General features: G+C 38.9%; 1 protein-coding gene across 1 annotated transcript in view; it reads left to right on the top strand.

Annotated features, from left to right (window-relative positions):
- LOC135212695 (FHF complex subunit HOOK interacting protein 2A-like) overlaps positions 1-16308 on the top strand; it is a 177018-nt gene that overhangs the window by 101355 nt on the left and 59355 nt on the right. Inside the window, exons 8-11 of the mRNA XM_064246378.1 lie at positions 8180-8285; positions 8520-8697; positions 10154-10287; positions 13728-13875. Coding sequence (XP_064102448.1) covers positions 8180-8285; positions 8520-8697; positions 10154-10287; positions 13728-13875 — 566 coding nt within the window. The remainder of the gene's footprint in view (positions 1-8179; positions 8286-8519; positions 8698-10153; positions 10288-13727; positions 13876-16308) is intronic.

Below are 16308 nucleotides of genomic sequence, written 5' to 3'. Positions count from 1 at the left end.
AAGTGTTCAGGATTACTGTAATTTCTTTAGAATTTTATTGTATTTTGACATTTCCTTTCTGTGCTTGTCATATCATTGGTTGTCATTATCATTAAAGCCTTGGTTGTTGACATCTTTATACCCTATTGTTATTGCTAATGCATCTAAGAAAAGAGCCAAAGCAAGTATCAGATTATAAATTAACCTCAAAGGGCCAACCAAATTATTATAACTGCTTTCAAAGATCACAGAACCAGGGAACAACATCCAGCAAAATTAATTTGAAATGTTCTACCCCAAGATATTGGTAGCTTTTTATTTCATATACTACTACATATACAATAATTTTTGTTATTGTCAGGTATTAGGTAGAATTTAGTTTTTACTATACATGTAACTTACCAAGTAATTACCAATAGCTGAGAGCTCACTACTGTGGCAATTAAATCTTACAAATTGTGTGGTGGAGCCACCATCGCTAGTGTAGATGTGTAGGACCCGCCCACTTTTGGGACCGATAAGTACAAAACTGCAGAGAGAACCAATTCATTTGCTACTGGCATCCAACTAACATTGGTGATTTTGGTAGTCTTTTTATCGTCATAGTTGGGGTTTATTGCAGTATTCCTTGGTGAGGTACTTGCACATTTTGTGGTTTTCTTTACTTAGCTATTGATCACTTATGTCAGATTCTAGTGCCTTGAGCATTAGGTATTGCTCAGAAGGATGTAGAACCAGATTAAAAAAATTTTCTTACGATTCACATTCTAAGTATAGGGAACAGACTTGTTCTAGGGACCTATCATGTCCAGAGTGTGTAGATTTGGATGAAGTTAAATGGAAAACCTTGAATTCTCATTTAGATTAGTTAGCAAGGGATTGGAAGAGGAAGGCGTAGAGCCGAAAGTAATGCTATCGTAGAGAGTTCTCCGTCATTAGTTGAGGAATTTCCTATTCCTGCTCAACCTCCTATCTCTTCCCCAATAATTAGCCCTCCTACTTCTTTACCAGTCACTCCTACTTCAGGCTCCCGTGATTCCAAGCCCGACACCATTGCCAGCCTTGATATTAAGTATGAGAAGAAATTTGAGTTTCTCGCTAAGGCGATAGTAGATCTTGGCTCCTTTTTCGGGTTGTTTGTGGAGAGTTCGCCTCTCAAAAGTGCAGTAATTAGTGATAGTGTTGTGTTATCTGAGGAGGTGGCTGTTTGGCCCACCAGTTCTAGACGAAGGTCGCTGTCCCGCTCCCCGGCACTGGGTGAAAACATACTGGAAGTCCAAGGGAGGCTGGAGGGGTTTGCCCCCAGACAGTTGCCTCCCTCCATTGCACCTGTTGTTGGCTCACAGGGAGGTGCAGAGCACCATTGGAAAGGTGTCTTATTTAGTATTTCACATCTGTCGTCGGGTTCTTCAGTGTCGTCCTCAGAAAAGAGGCGTCGTCGGCCACAGATTGTCAGCCTGTAGGCCGCGGAGAAGAGGACCATTCCTTGCTCACTGACAGCTCTCCGCCTCCTGTTAAGAAGTAGAGAGGTTGGTATCGACCCTCAGTCATCATGTAGCTTCCAGGTTTTGCTTATTCATCCCTTTTTAGCTGCCAGGTGTTCACCATTGTCTGAACGCCCGTCACATCAAGATTTCGTAGTGGCTGCTGCCTTACACCCGTCAGCCTCTCTGAGCCCAGTAGCGCCCGTAGCTGACCAAGTAACTCCTGCACCTGAGCATTCGACTCCCCTCTCAGGTAGCTTGGCGCACTCTGCTTCCTGCTCGGCACCTGCGACTGCCCATTCGGCACCCGCTTCTGTTTGCTTGGCTGTTGCTTCTGTTGACTTGGCTCCTGCTTCAACTCGCTCGGCGCCCGGAGTTACACCCAATCTGGGGCGCTTGGCGCCAATGGCAACAGCCTCAGTTCCGGACACCATTCCTGATCCTACTTTGGCATATGCAGATGAGTCTTTGGCTCCACTCAAATGTCAGCTGGATGAGCTGATGAGTTTTATGAAGAATGAAACTCCTTCAAGCAATAAGGAGAATGTTCTCTCCTATTTCGTCAGAGGACAAAGCAATAGAGCAAGAAACCCAACCTCATTCAGCTTACTGGTCTCTGTTAGCTTTCTTCTTGGAGAGTTATTCAGATTTCTTCTCTCCAGGGAAGCCAGCAGCTCCCGCCTCTACTTTTAGCATGCGGAAAGCTCCAGTAGAAGAACTTCCTCACATGGTTTTATCCTCCGCTTCCAAGATAGCATTGAAAGAGGTGGAAGTTTGGTTGGCTAATAAGAGGGATCTTGGCAAGGCTACATTTGCGTTCCCTCCATCGAGACTTATTGAGAAATGCTACAGATATTACCTGACAGGCGAGACTCCTTCCCTGGGAGTTTCTGCCTCCTCCCAGGGAGATTTCTCTGCCTGAGTGTACTCGGCCAGATGTTCAGTGTTCAGAGTGGCTAAAGTATTTTTCACTTTGCCAGAAATAGACCATCTGGTGAAGAACATTTTCAAGATATTGGAAGCATTTAGTTTCTGAGACTGGACGGTGGGTGCTTTGGCAATGAAGATAGAGAACTGTTCGTTGTTGCAAGAAGACCTGTCAGACAATTGGTTGGGAGTGCTTTCGTGTGCAGGCAGGGCAGTTAGAGACACTTCCAGTGAAGTAGCTTCTCTTTTCGCTATGGGCCAACTGAAGAAGAGGGAGCTGTGGTGCTTGTTTATCTCTAAGGGAGTTATGTCCACGGAGAAGTCCGCACTGTTGTTTTCTCCTTTGGATAAAACTTATCTATTTTCGCAGACAACGGTAAGAGGCATACTGGCAGATTGTCAGAGTAAATCCACGACAGATTTGTTAACACAGTCAGCCAAGAAACAGAAGGAGCCAGTAGCCACAGCTTACAAGTCGGTCTCTCCTCTTCAGCTTTGCCCCTTCGAGGAAGCAGTGCTTGTTCTCGATCTAGGCCTAGATCAAACTTGCACCCAGGCTACAGATTGGTTAGGAAGGCTAATATCAAAGCTACCAAAAAGCAATGAGTTGTGCGTCTCCCATGTTACTGTAGGAGCAAGGTTCCATTATTTCTGGAGGGAATGGAGTGACAGAGGTGCAGATCCTTGGGTGGTTCAGCTGTTAAGGGAAGGCTATTTCATACCTCTCCTACAAAAGCCACCGTTTTCCAGTTTTCTGATAATGTTAACACCGTACTCGGTAGGATCCAAGAATCATTTAGCCCTTGCTCAAGAGGTTCAGTATCTTATCCACAAAAGAGCATTGGAAGTACGTAGTAGTAGATCACGGCACAGAGGCTTTCTACAACCTACTCTTTGTAGTCTCCAAGTCCTATCCTAGATGTCAGTGCTCTGAATCAATTTATTGTAAAAACGAAGTTTCACATGGAGACAAGTGCTTCAATCCTGGTTTCTCTTCATCCATAGGATTGGATGGTGACTTAGAATATGGAAGATGCATACTTCCATATGCCCATCCACCCAGAGTCAGGGAAACTTCTCCATTTTGTGTTAGATGGCAAGGTATATCAATTCAGAGCCCCATGTTTCAGCTTGACAACTGCACCCCAAGTTTTCACAAGAGTCTTGTCCCCTCTAGCAAAGTGGCTACACATGATGGGGATAAAATGCTCATTTTACCTCAATGACTAGCTTCTACACTCTCTCTCAAAGGAACAGTGCATGAAGGACTTGAGAAAACTTTTTGCTCTGACTCAGACCCTGGGAATCGTAATCAATGCCCAAAAATCCCAGCTGGTTCCGTCTCAGAGGATTCTATTTTTGGGCATGATTCTGGACTCTCGGACTTTTTGGGCTTTTCTATCACTCAAAAGAGTGGAATCTTGCCTACAGACAGTACAAGAGTTCATGGATCGGAGGTCCTGCTCACCCCTTCAGTGGATGAGTCTGCTAGGAACTCTTTCTTCCATGGAACCATTTGTCAAGCTGGGCAGACTACACATGTGTCCTCTACAATTTTACTTGAAGATCCTCTGGTCCAGGAAGACACAGGAGGACTCATTTGTTTTCCCTATCTCTGAAGAGATAAAGTCAGATCTCCGATGGTGGTTGTCGAGAACAGGCTACAGGTAGGAAAGTCTCTTCGACTGAAGAACCTAGACCTGAGATTGTCTGATGCATCAGACCTAGGATGGGGAGCCATCTTCGAGTCTCAAAAGACATCGGGACTCTGGTTGGTGGACCAAAGTGCCCTGCACATCAATGTTAAGGAACTGTTGGCGATCTTCCTCGGTCTGCAATACTTTGCTCAACAGGTTTCGGAAGGATATTGGCAGTATTTGCGGGCAACATGACAGCGCTGTCGTACATCTGCAAGCAGGGAGGTAAGCGTTCCTTCACTCTTTATCACTCTTCACTCTAAGAAACTTTCCTACCTGTAGCCTGTCCTCAGACGACCACCATTGGAGATCTGACTTTATCTCTTCAGAGATAGGGAAAACAAATGAGTCCTCCTGTGTCTTCCTGGACCAGAGGACCTTCAAGTAAAATTGTAGAGGACACATGTGCAGTCTGCCCAGCTTGACAAATGGTTCCATGGAAGAAAGAGTTCCTAGCAGACTCATCCACTGAAGGGGTGAGCAGGACCTCCGATCCATGAACTCTTGTACTGTCTGTAGGCAAGATTCCACTCTTTTGGGTGATAGAAAAGCCCAAAAAGTCCGAGAGTCCAGAATCATGCCCAAAAATAGAATCCTCTGAGACGGAACCAGCTGGGATTTTTGGGCACTGATTACGATTCCCAGGGTCTGAGTCAGAGCAAAAAGTTTTCTCAAGTCCTTCATGCACTGTTCCTTTGAGAGAGAGTGTAGAAGCTAGTCATTGAGGTAAAATGAGCATTTTATCCCCATCATGTGTAGCCACTTCGCTAGAGGGGACAAGACTTGTGAAAACTTGGGGTGCAGTTGTCAAGTGGAAACATGGGGCTCTGAATTGATATACCTTGCCATCTAACACAAAATGGAGAAGTTTCCCTGACTCTGGGTGGATGGGCATATGGAAGTATGCATCTTCCATATCCTAAGTCACCATCCAATCCTCTGGATGAAGAGAAACCAGGATTGAAGCACTTGTCTCCATGTGAAACTTCGTTTTTACAATAAATTGATTCAGAGCACTGACATCTAGGATAGGACTTGGAGACTACAAAGAGTAGGTTGTAGAAAGCCTCTGTGCCGTGATCTACTACTACGTACTTCCAATGCTCTTTTGTGGATAAGATACTGAACCTCTTGAGCAAGGGCTAAATGATTCTTGGATCCTACCGAGTACGGTGTTAACGTTATCAGAAAACTGGAAAACGGTGGCTTTTGTAGGAGAGGGATGAAATAGTCTTCCCTTAACAGCTGAACCACCCAAGGATCTGCACCTCTGTCACTCCATTCCCTCCAGAAATAATGGAACCTTGCTTCTACAGTAACATGGGAGATGCACAACTCATTGCTTTTTGGTAGCTTTGATATTAGCCTTCCTAACCAATCTGTAGCCTGGGTGCAAGTTTGATCTAGACCTAGATCGAGAACAAGCACTGCTTCCTCGAAAGGGGCAAGGCTGAAGAGGAGAGAACGACTTGTAAGCTGTGGCTACTGACTCCTTCTGTTTCTTGGCTGACTGTATTAACAAATCTGTGCGATGTCTGCGAAAATAGATAAGTCTTATCCAAAGAAGAAAACAACAGTGCGGACTTCTCCATGGACATAACTCCCCTAGAGATAAACAAGCACCACAGCTCCCTCTTCTTCAGTTGGCCTATAGCGAAAAGAGAATCTACTTCACTGGAAGTGTCTAACTCCCTTGCCTGCACACGAAAGCACTCCCAACCTATTGTCTGACAGGTCTTCTTGCAACAACGAACAGTTCTCTATCTTCATTGCCAAAGCGCCCACCGTCCAGTCTCAAAAACTAAATGCTTCCAATATCTTGAAAATGTTCTTCACCAGATGGTCTATTTCTGGCAAAGTGAAAAATACTTTAGCCACTCTGAACACTGAGCATCTGGCCGAGTACACTCAGGCAGAGAAATCTCCCTGGGAGGAGGCAGAAACTCCCAGGGAAGGAGTCTCGCCTGTCAGGTAATATCTGTAGCGTTTCTCAATAAGTCTCGATGGAGGAAACGCAAATGTAGCCTTGCCAAGATCCCTCTTATTAACCAACCAAACTTTCACCTCTTTCAATGCTATCTTGGAAGCGGAGGATAAAACCATGTGAGGAAGTTCTTCTACTGGAGCTTTCCGCATGATAAAAGCATGAAGTAGGATGAGTTCCTCATTTCATTCTTCTTTTCAGGTTAGTTAGTGCTTTCTAGTTTCTCTTTCCAAATATATAAGTACAGTGTCCCACTTGTATTTGCAGGGGTTGCGTACCAGACCCCCTTAAATAATTGGAACCCCCTTTAAAAATGCTTAAAATGGCCTATTTTGTTAGTTAAAACTCAAGAAAACCCATGATAGATGTTTATACCTGTTTTTTTAAATAGTTTTATCACAAAAATTACATTTTATGATGAAATTGCAAATCTGGAGAATGTGAATACGGGGGGTCCACTGTACATCTATAGATGGAACATAAGTTCCATGGGGTTGATGAGTTACTATGTCTACTTAGTGAAAGAGGAACTTTTTTTACTCTTCAAATTCAGCTTCTTCTGCAAAGAGATGGCAATATTTCTTTGGCCAGCCCTTCTTGCTAAGGAAATAGTCATCCCCAGTCTTTTTCAGATCATATTCATTCCTCAGACCAAAAAGTTTGGTTGAGCGCCATCTCTCTCGGAGGAAATTTTCTCAAGGATCTTTAGTAAATTAGTCACCAATGTGTCAGAGTGAGAATTTCTTGTGGCTCGCCTCTTGCTGAGGATTCTTTTGCATTCTGATGCCAGTAGGCAGTCCCCGGTTAATGACGGACTCGGTTTATGGCGATCTGGTTTTATGATGCAAAGTCGGCGATTTATGGCGGCATAATGGGCCAAGTTTCTGTTGGTGCCAATAATAGATTTATGACACCATAACACACCTAACAGAGGCACCATTAACCAGTTATTGGCACCATTAACTGTAACTTGCCATAAGCGCCATAAATCATTGAGTTGCGGTTAATGGCTGTTTTTGCTTATCAGCACCCCGCTGAGAATGGAACCCCTGCCGATAACCAGGGACTGCCTGTATTCATTTAGGGTTTGTACTCTGTCTTCTAGTAATGTTCATGTTAACTTCTTAGGTCTGAAGAAGCTCTCTTCTTTGTCCTGAATGCTGTATTTAGTCAGCATTAGGTCACAGTTCAGCAACAGCTTTTACCAAAAGTTCAGTGAAGTACAAAATCAGGAACCTGTGCTACTTACTCCTATTATGTGGAGGTATGTTAGTCTAACCAAAATTCATTTGCTGTAAGCTGTATTATATAAAGTTTTATTTTATCTTAAAAATATCATTGTCCAGTACTTAGTAGGATGAGTTCCTCTTTTCATTCTTGTCTTCAGGTTAGTTAGTGCTTTCTATTTCCTCTTTCCAAATATGAAAGTACATCTGTAGATGGAACTTAAGTTCCATAGGTTTGATGAGTTACTAGGTCTATTTAATGGAAGAGAAACTTTTTTTTTTTTTTTTACTCTATAAATTCTGTTCCTTCTGCAAAGAGATGGCAATATTTCATTGGTCAGCCCTTCTTGCTGAAGAAATAGTCATCCCCAGTCTTTTTCAGATTATATTCACTCCACAGGCCAAAAAATTTGGTTGAGTAGCATCTCTCTCAGATGAAATTTTCTCAAGGTTCTTCAGTCAAGAGTTCAGTACTCTTTCATCAGAAGTGTTATTTACACCATGTAATAATGGATTTGTGATGAGACCTAATCTTTTCTCATCCTCATGACTCTTTTGTAACTGAATCAGACTACACAGAGACACTCAGTAAACCACTGTGAACCAGTCAACTTGATCTTTTTTCTTCTACAGTTAGATAAGCTGACTGGAATTTCATGCTGTTAGTATATTGAGTTTGCTTTGAGAAAATTAAATTTTAGAATGCTTTATGACTTTTTACCTAAAAGATAGAATTCTTAGTCTTTCTGTATATCACACTGTTGATTTTTTATCAATTTATTTAAGAATATGAAGTATACCTAATCTACAATAGCAAAGGTTTCTTTACTAAATTTGTGGCCTTTTGTCAGTTGTATTATTGTATATTATTTTATTTTTTAGAGAGGCTAGTGAAAACAGTGACAGTGATGAGGAAGAAGAATTGGGAGAATTTCCTGGCAGGGCTGAAGTAGTCACCTTCTTGCATTGGCTCATTTACTGTGATAAGGTAATTATCTTGTGATGACATGAGGGGTGAAACATTGCCAGTTTTGGTGTTTAAAACCAGTTAGTATATAGTTGCTTAAAACGGCTGTTTTGACATTAAACAAGCAATTGGGACTGAGTGTCTGTTATGATTTTTGGAGTGAGAAATGAGCTAATTATAAATTAATGGATTTGTATGAAAAACTTGTTCTATTAACAAAATCATATATGTAGTATACTGTAATTCTTATTTCAGGTGGTAAGCGCTAGCGATGGTGTGTTAGGTTCAACTATTTGTAGTACTGTAAGAGAAGTATTTTTGGAGGGCATTCTTCGTCATTCTCTTACAAGTACTAATGAAGATATGGTATCACTATACATTGCTCTAACAACCAAAATAGTATTGGCAGTGTCTTCTCCACTTCTTGTAAATAGTAAGTTTTCTGGTCTTTTATTAAATCCTTTGATCCTTTTGCAGAAACTGGTATAAGTGGTTTACTGTATGGTTCTTTACTAAATATTTTAAACTGCATTTCCTTAGTAAAAACTATTAACATGTGTATTTTTTTTATAAAGAGTATGAAGAAGTGACCTAGAATTTTGCTGACAAGTTCCAGGTCTCACCTGGTATCTGTGGGAAGGAAAAGTCTAGTGTATGCAATATGGCTTAGGAAATGGTGACTGCACACAATCAAGAAGTTAAAAAAGAATCAAATAATTTAACTGTATTGTAAAATATATATCATATTAAAATGAGTGAGTGCTTCCTTTGGGAAAATCGGAAAGTACTCGCAGTAATTTCATTGCTATGGTGAAAATAAAAAAAAAATGGTGAAAAAAATTAAAGTTCAAACCTGCAAACACTTGACTGAGGGAAAACAAAAACTGGGGCAGTTGGCTATTTAACACTAACTCATGAAAAGGGCTCCTGTCTACTGCTGATCTTTTATTTCAGCAGGGCTTAATGTTTCTGAAACTTTGTGGAAACACAAGAGTGGTCTATATTTAGAAGGAATTGTAGTGTTATGAAACAATGTAGGTAAATGTAAACCATTGTTGACAACCTTATTTTCATTTGCAGAAATTAGTATGTACAGCTCTCTTGTGCTATTAAAGAAATACTAACAGATTCATTTTTTTGCCTTCATTTATATTTCTTATGAATTTTCTATGGTCATTAGTGCTGGTGGACTAAGTATGATATAAATTTGGGACAGTGTAATAAAATATTGGATACATAATTTCAACTTGATTAATTTTTTGTGGAATTTGGGACTTTTTATAAATTTTGTACACTACACAGTATACGTATATATTTTTACATCAACTAATTTATTCTTCTAAACTATGTCTTGTCTTCTTTTAACCACCTAAAAATACAGTTAATTATTTCACTCTTAAAATTAGAGTACGTAATTGAGAAGGATATTCAAATTTGAAGAGTTTTTTTAGTTACCCAACTCTGTAAGAGCAGTCAGTGCTGTAGTGACTTGGTGATCCAATTAATAATAATAATAATACAGAAATAGTTTGTTCAGTCCTGAGAATGAAGACAGGAAACATAGGAGTTTTACAGTAAATTTATAACCAGCCCGAGAAGAGCCATTGTTAGGCTCAGAGGTCTGGATAAACTAATCCTTTATAATAATAATAATAATACAGTAAATAAAAAAAAAATAAAGGTTACTACTTTGGAGCATGGCATGTTATTGCTGAGGGCCAGAATTGTCAAATTTGATGGTTTTCCAGTAATTTTCAGCACAGTATTTCATGTTTCCCTGCTTTTGCCCTTGTGTCAGGAATTTGAATGGCTCTGATATTTTAAAATGGGCTTGGTAATAATAATGTATTTTTTTATTTACAATGTAATTATATTTTCCTTATTTACAGATATAATTTCTTGGCTAACAGAAGACCATGAAGCAGAATTAGTCGGGAATGATGGTTGTATGAGACAACATATCATGGCCTATTGTTGTAAACCTCCTCATCATCTTCAAATTCAAGCTTTGAGGCTTTTACAGGTGAAATGTATATTTTTAACATCAATTTCTAGTTCATTATAACACCGAGTCTTCATGTACAGTATTTTCTTCAGCTGCACAAAACCACTGGTATATGAATATTTTGACGCCAAAATTAAGCTTATAACCAAGGAAAAGTCATTACAAGCAGAACCACAACAAACATGTTTTTAAGATACAGTAGACCCTTGACTCACGAACACAATCCGTTCCTAGACCTTGGTCGTGTTCCAAATTGTTCGTGACTCGGAGCTAATTTCCCCATAAGGTTTAATGGGAATAATATTAATTGGTTCTCGACCCCTACGAACCAATATATATTATGTATATTTTGCCTTATTTTACACAGATAATGTAAAAGTCAGTGTAAAAAACCTTAATATATCTAATAATATAATTTAAAATGGTAAACTAACACTATAAAAACGTTTGTAAAGTGAACACTTACTATGACTGGCGAGACTTCTGGCTTGACGGACAAGAGAAGAGGAGGGTGGTGGGTGGGGAGGAGGTTATTGTGCGGAAGGAGACCCTCCCCCATCCAGGTCGGGGAGATCTCGTTCCGGAGATTCAACTCTTCTAGGTTTTTTTGGTGAACGTTTAATCACAAACTTATCCAATGTCTGTTGCCTTTTCCTTCCTTGCATAACTTTTCTGAAATGGCTCATTAAATTTTCATTGAGCATATTCACGATCCTGTTCGTAACAATTTTGTCCGGATGATACAATTCAAGGAAGCACTGGACATCATTCCACTTTTCCAATGCGGCTTTTATCACATCACTGCTGACATCTGTAACTTCCTCCCCAGCCTCCTCTTCGTCAGTTGATTTCTTTCTTTATTTCAATGGTTATCTTCCTCTGCACCCTCTTCTCACCATCACTCTTCACTTTCTTACTTTCACCACCACTCTTCACTTTCTTAGGGCCCATTATGAAGAAAATCACAAGTTTTAGCGCAAAAAATGCTAAGCGAATTGACGAACGTCTTGTACACAATGAGATGAGACAAAGAGCGATGCGTGGGTGACGCCGTGCGTGGGCGGCTGGAGGATGGCTGTTCCCATGGCAACTCAAACGCTCTCACGTGTGCTGGGCGATTTCGCGCATTTTTCAAATGTTTGTGTCTAAAAATTAGTTTGTGAAACAAAGTGAATTGTTATTTTCCAGAAATTTCCAGCATTTTTCAAATGTTCATGTCTCAAAATTAGTTCATGACCCAAACAGAATTTTTATTTTCCGCATTTTTTTTTGTTCGTATCTCAAAGTTAGTTCGTAGGTCAAGGGTGAAATTTTACCTATAATTTTGGTCGGGGATCGAGTTGTACGTGGGTCAATGCGTTCGTGAGTCAAGGGTCTACTGTAGTTTGTCAAACATTTGAACAAAAATGGCAACAGGTGTAAAGAAATTTACATAAAAAGACATTCAATTTCATACAGTAGCAAAGTATCAGTTTGCATGTGACAAGGATGCACTCAAATATTTATAAATATACCATAGGGTGGATGTAGAAGTTGAAGCTAGTTGGCACAAAAAAATAAATGAAAATGGTAACGGTAATAAAATGTGATACAAATATATTTTCCTGTCTGTGGTTCCTCTTTAGCGTGTAAGTTGTGGGCTGAATTATATCCATTTTCAGTATCTCAAATCATCAGTTTTATTTTTTTTTATTTTAATATTAGTTATTTCTGTCATCAGCCAGTTTTCCTCTCCAGAATTTCAGTTTTTTAAATTTAATAATTTCAGCCAGATTTACCTCCATGATTATTGAAGCTTATAAAATGACCTATTTTTTTTAGTCAGATGCTCATGCAATTTAACTGTAGAAGGGCCTATTCTTTCAATTAAATAGTACTTTACTTTCTTGGTAGATGCCTTTGGGTACAAGTTTTAAATGTGAAGGTTTTAGCTTCAGTATTCCGATTTTAAGCTCTCTTAAATTTTGAGAGTTCAGCATCAACATTCTGCTCTCACATCTCTTTTTGATGTGAAGAGTTTAGCTTGAGCATTTTGATCATATACCTCTTAAAATATCAAAAGTTTTACTCTAGCTTTCATTTCAGGTTTCTTTTAAGTGTCAAGCACAGCTCCAGCTTTCTGATTATAATCCCCTTTTAAGTGTCAAGAGTTTGAGCCTGAATTCTGAATTTATGTTTGTCTTAAATGTTAAAGTTTGCAATACCATTCTGTAAATTCCAGTGGAAAGACCATCTTCCATGTGAAATCCACTTCTGGAAGTGGCATATGTGGAGGTATCATACGACTTTTGAGGTCCAGGGAGAGGGGGGTTTGAGTGATCCAAAAGGAACCATTGCTTCAAGTTGCTCAGTTCTACTAAGAACCCACGTTGAGCCCTTGAAGTTCAAATACCCAAAAGAGGGAAGATTCGCATCCCTTGTTGGGAAATAAAAGCAAACAACCATTAGAATACATATAAATGCTAACAAGGATTCCAAATCTGTCATTGTTGAAAGATGTATTAGTAGTTAATCACAGTGTCATGTTACCACTGTAACAAAGAAAGAACATAAACACCATTAATATGAGGAAAGTCTATTGCTAGTCCAAATCAGTTGGAGTGAAGATCAGTCTTACTAAAAAACTTTGCTATACATACCATACATAATAGCTTTGAACTTGTAAAGAATGTAAATCGAGATTATGAACAAGGTATGCATGGAAGTATTAAGTGGAAAAGCAAAAGTGATGAGTCAGACTAAGTCTTGTGGTTCAGTGTTAGCACTCAGGGCGGTAGGATAGTTAGGTACCCAATCTTTTGAGTGCTGAGTTGTCATCTATGGCTAGTGACATGCACTGTCATTTGTATGTACAATGTCAAGTAGGTAATCCCTTTGTATATATCTGGATCTAATAGTATTTTCATGAAAGGCTGAATGACTGATTAACTGAATGGAATTTACCTCAAATTCAATGATTCTGTGTCAAAATATATCTCTCTAGTATGTAATTAAATAATGCTGTATGCTTAGTATTGTCATAGCTGTCTACAAATAAATTTAGAAATTGATTACTGAAGTTTCAATAGTGCAATAACTACTGAACCAGTCAACCTGACCAGGCCCAAATTGTTTTCTTATTTTTGAGTAAAATCTTAGTTTGTTAGTGGTAGTTTAAAGTACATACATAAGGAACATTATATATGAGATCCTGCTAAAGATGAATATATTGCAGGTTCCTTCCACAGATTGATGATGTATTTTGCTAAAACCTGATTTTAGGCTTTGGTTCTCTATTTTTAGGATATTCAGTCTTTGTGGGGGAAAATTATACCATCCACCCTTTCCTTGGTATCAAATGCTAGATGGGGAAACATACTCATTTTTTTAAACAGATATTGCTAAATGTATTTCATTCAATAATATATTGCCATGTTAGTGCAAACTGTGCTTATTTTTCCATTTGTATATATTTTCAGATAATGATTGAGAAACCTGGAAGTTTAGCTGCTCAGTCATTGGCACTGAACTATGTAATGAGTAGAGGTTACCATGATTCCTCTGCAGCAGAGTACCAACAGAGCTCTTGGTCAGATGAAGAGGATGAAAGGTATAAACACAGAGAAGGTAAGTTGAGGGGTTTTGTAAGCATTCCTTAGAGTATAGTAACACTTTTGAGGTACCTGTAAGACACTTGAGTATTTCTTTGCTTTTTACATTCACAGAATAAAGAAATTTTGAGCCAGAACAGAGTTGTGAATTGGGTAAGGGATCCAAAGACATTTTCCAGTTTTCTGATACCCCATTGTTTTTATTTATCCTGTGTTGTATTTTGTCAGTACTAATTGTAAGAACTTGAGTGTACTGCCCTAGAATTTTGATCCTATAATGGGTTTTTTACAATAAGTTGTGAAGCTTTAGTCTACTAGTACATGTAGAATAAGCTCCGTATAATCCTCCCTGAACATATTTAAACATAACTTATGGTATGCGAGAATAGTTTGTACCCTGTTGTTTCACATGAAGATAGATGTTATGGCAGTTGTCACTTATCATACTTTGTACCTTGTTTGTTTGTTGTTAAGCTTTCATTATTTGGCAATAACAGAGAATGCATTAGTTAACAACTTAAGATGTGAAAACTCTTGGGTTGGACAGCAAATTTTTAGGTTCCTGATCAAGTAAATAGAAATTCTGAAAAAAAATCTTCATAAAATGGATTTTTCCAACATTCCTAATGATTCATTTATACTATTGATAAGGGTTTCATATCTTGTATTTCATAGCATAAACCTCCGTATGAAAGATCAAAATGATATAATACCACATGACTTCACCAATTTAACTAAACAAATGAAAATTAAGTGAAAACAGAATAGTGTATGATCAACAGATATTCTGTGTTGTAGTAATTTTTTTCACCTCCAATGTCATGTGATGCAAAAAGCCTCTGAAATTCTGCACCCAAGTCTTTCCTATGCTTTTATATTCCAAAAATCTCCATGTATCTCCAGCTTCCCTCCCTTATAGTTGTCATCTAAGTAGGCCTGGGTCTTATAGATATGTTGAAATATTACTGTATCAGTAAAATGGCTTTGTCTACCTGAATGATGAATATCAAATGATAAAGACAGTGAGATTCATTTAACATATATTTACCCATTTATGTATACAAGGAAAATATTCTCCAAGTATCAAGTGGGCACTGTTAGTGTGGACATACATAAGTGTACTGTATGTTATTATTTGTTTGAAGTGCTATCAGGAATATACAGGTAGTATGTAAAACAAGTTATATACAATTTGAGTGCATTTACTACTATTAAGTATACATATAAAAACAAATATGTACTACAAATGAAATGTTAAGTTTTAAAGCATTCATACAAACATGTAGTGAGGAAACAGTCCTTTTCCCATTTATATATGTAGAAGGTGGCATTCTCTAAAACTAGGTTATAGTCAGTCGCGTAATAATGGCTACCTCTCGTGGTTCCAGAGGAAATCTTTTATAAGAGGGACTTTTCTCTTCAGCAAGGATTCTGAAGCCTCATGGATTCTTTTTTTTTTTCTTCGAGGATTTTGGAGAATCACATGAATTAGTTGATATTTTCTGAAACTAGGATATAGTCAATCACATAATAAGAGTCACCAGCGATTCCGGAGGAAATCTTTCGTAAGGGGAACTACAGGCAGTCCCCGGGTTACGACGGTGTCGGCTTACAACGTTCCAAGGTTACGACGCTTGTCAATAGACGTTATTTCCAGGGTTACGATGCATGTTCCAGGGTTACGACACATGTTCCAGGGTTACGACGCCTACAAGCTCATCTGGAAGATGAAATATGACACCAAAAATGCAAAATAATCAATATTTGAAGGTTTTTTTTATGAAAAATGCCGTAAGAATGCAGTTTACATAGTTTTCAATCCACCCAAAGCATTAAAAGTAAGGTTTTCTTAGGATTTTTGATGATGTTCCGGCTTACGACGATTTTCGGCTTACGACACGTCTAAAGAACGGAACCCCCGTCATAACCCAGGGACTGCCTGTATTTTGTCCTTGGGAAGAATTTTGGAGACTCAAGGATTCTTTTGTCTTCTGCAAGAATCTGAAGCATCAAGGATTCTTCAGTCTTCAGCAAGGATTTTGAAGCCTCTTGTATATTTATTTCCCAATCAGTTGTATTATTTAGATTTTGAAGAAAAAAATGCATGCATCATTGAATCCCTATTCTTCCCTAAAATGGCATTGATCAGACACTGATAAAGAAAAGGGACAAGAAAAGAAGCCTAATTGAATCTCCCCGCCATCAAAGGTAGGCTTATTTCTTTCTCTTATCCCTCCTCGGGCGCATTAAAATATCCAAGTAGAATACAGAGGCTACTGCACCATGAGTATCCTGACGACAAATGAGGTCTGGACAGGAAACACTGTTTGCAAACAATGTTTTCTAGTGTGGACGGGACTTGACTCTATTATCGGCACCTTATGGCGCTGATAACCAAAACTTGGCCTGGTTTGGCGCCATAAATTGCTACTTTTATGGGGCTAGATAA

This window comes from Macrobrachium nipponense, chromosome 41, assembly GCF_015104395.2.
Source record: "Macrobrachium nipponense isolate FS-2020 chromosome 41, ASM1510439v2, whole genome shotgun sequence".
Classification (NCBI taxonomy): domain Eukaryota; kingdom Metazoa; phylum Arthropoda; class Malacostraca; order Decapoda; family Palaemonidae; genus Macrobrachium; species Macrobrachium nipponense.
The sequence above is the reverse complement of the archived record's forward strand: the minus strand, read 5'-3'. Positions and strand labels throughout refer to the sequence as shown.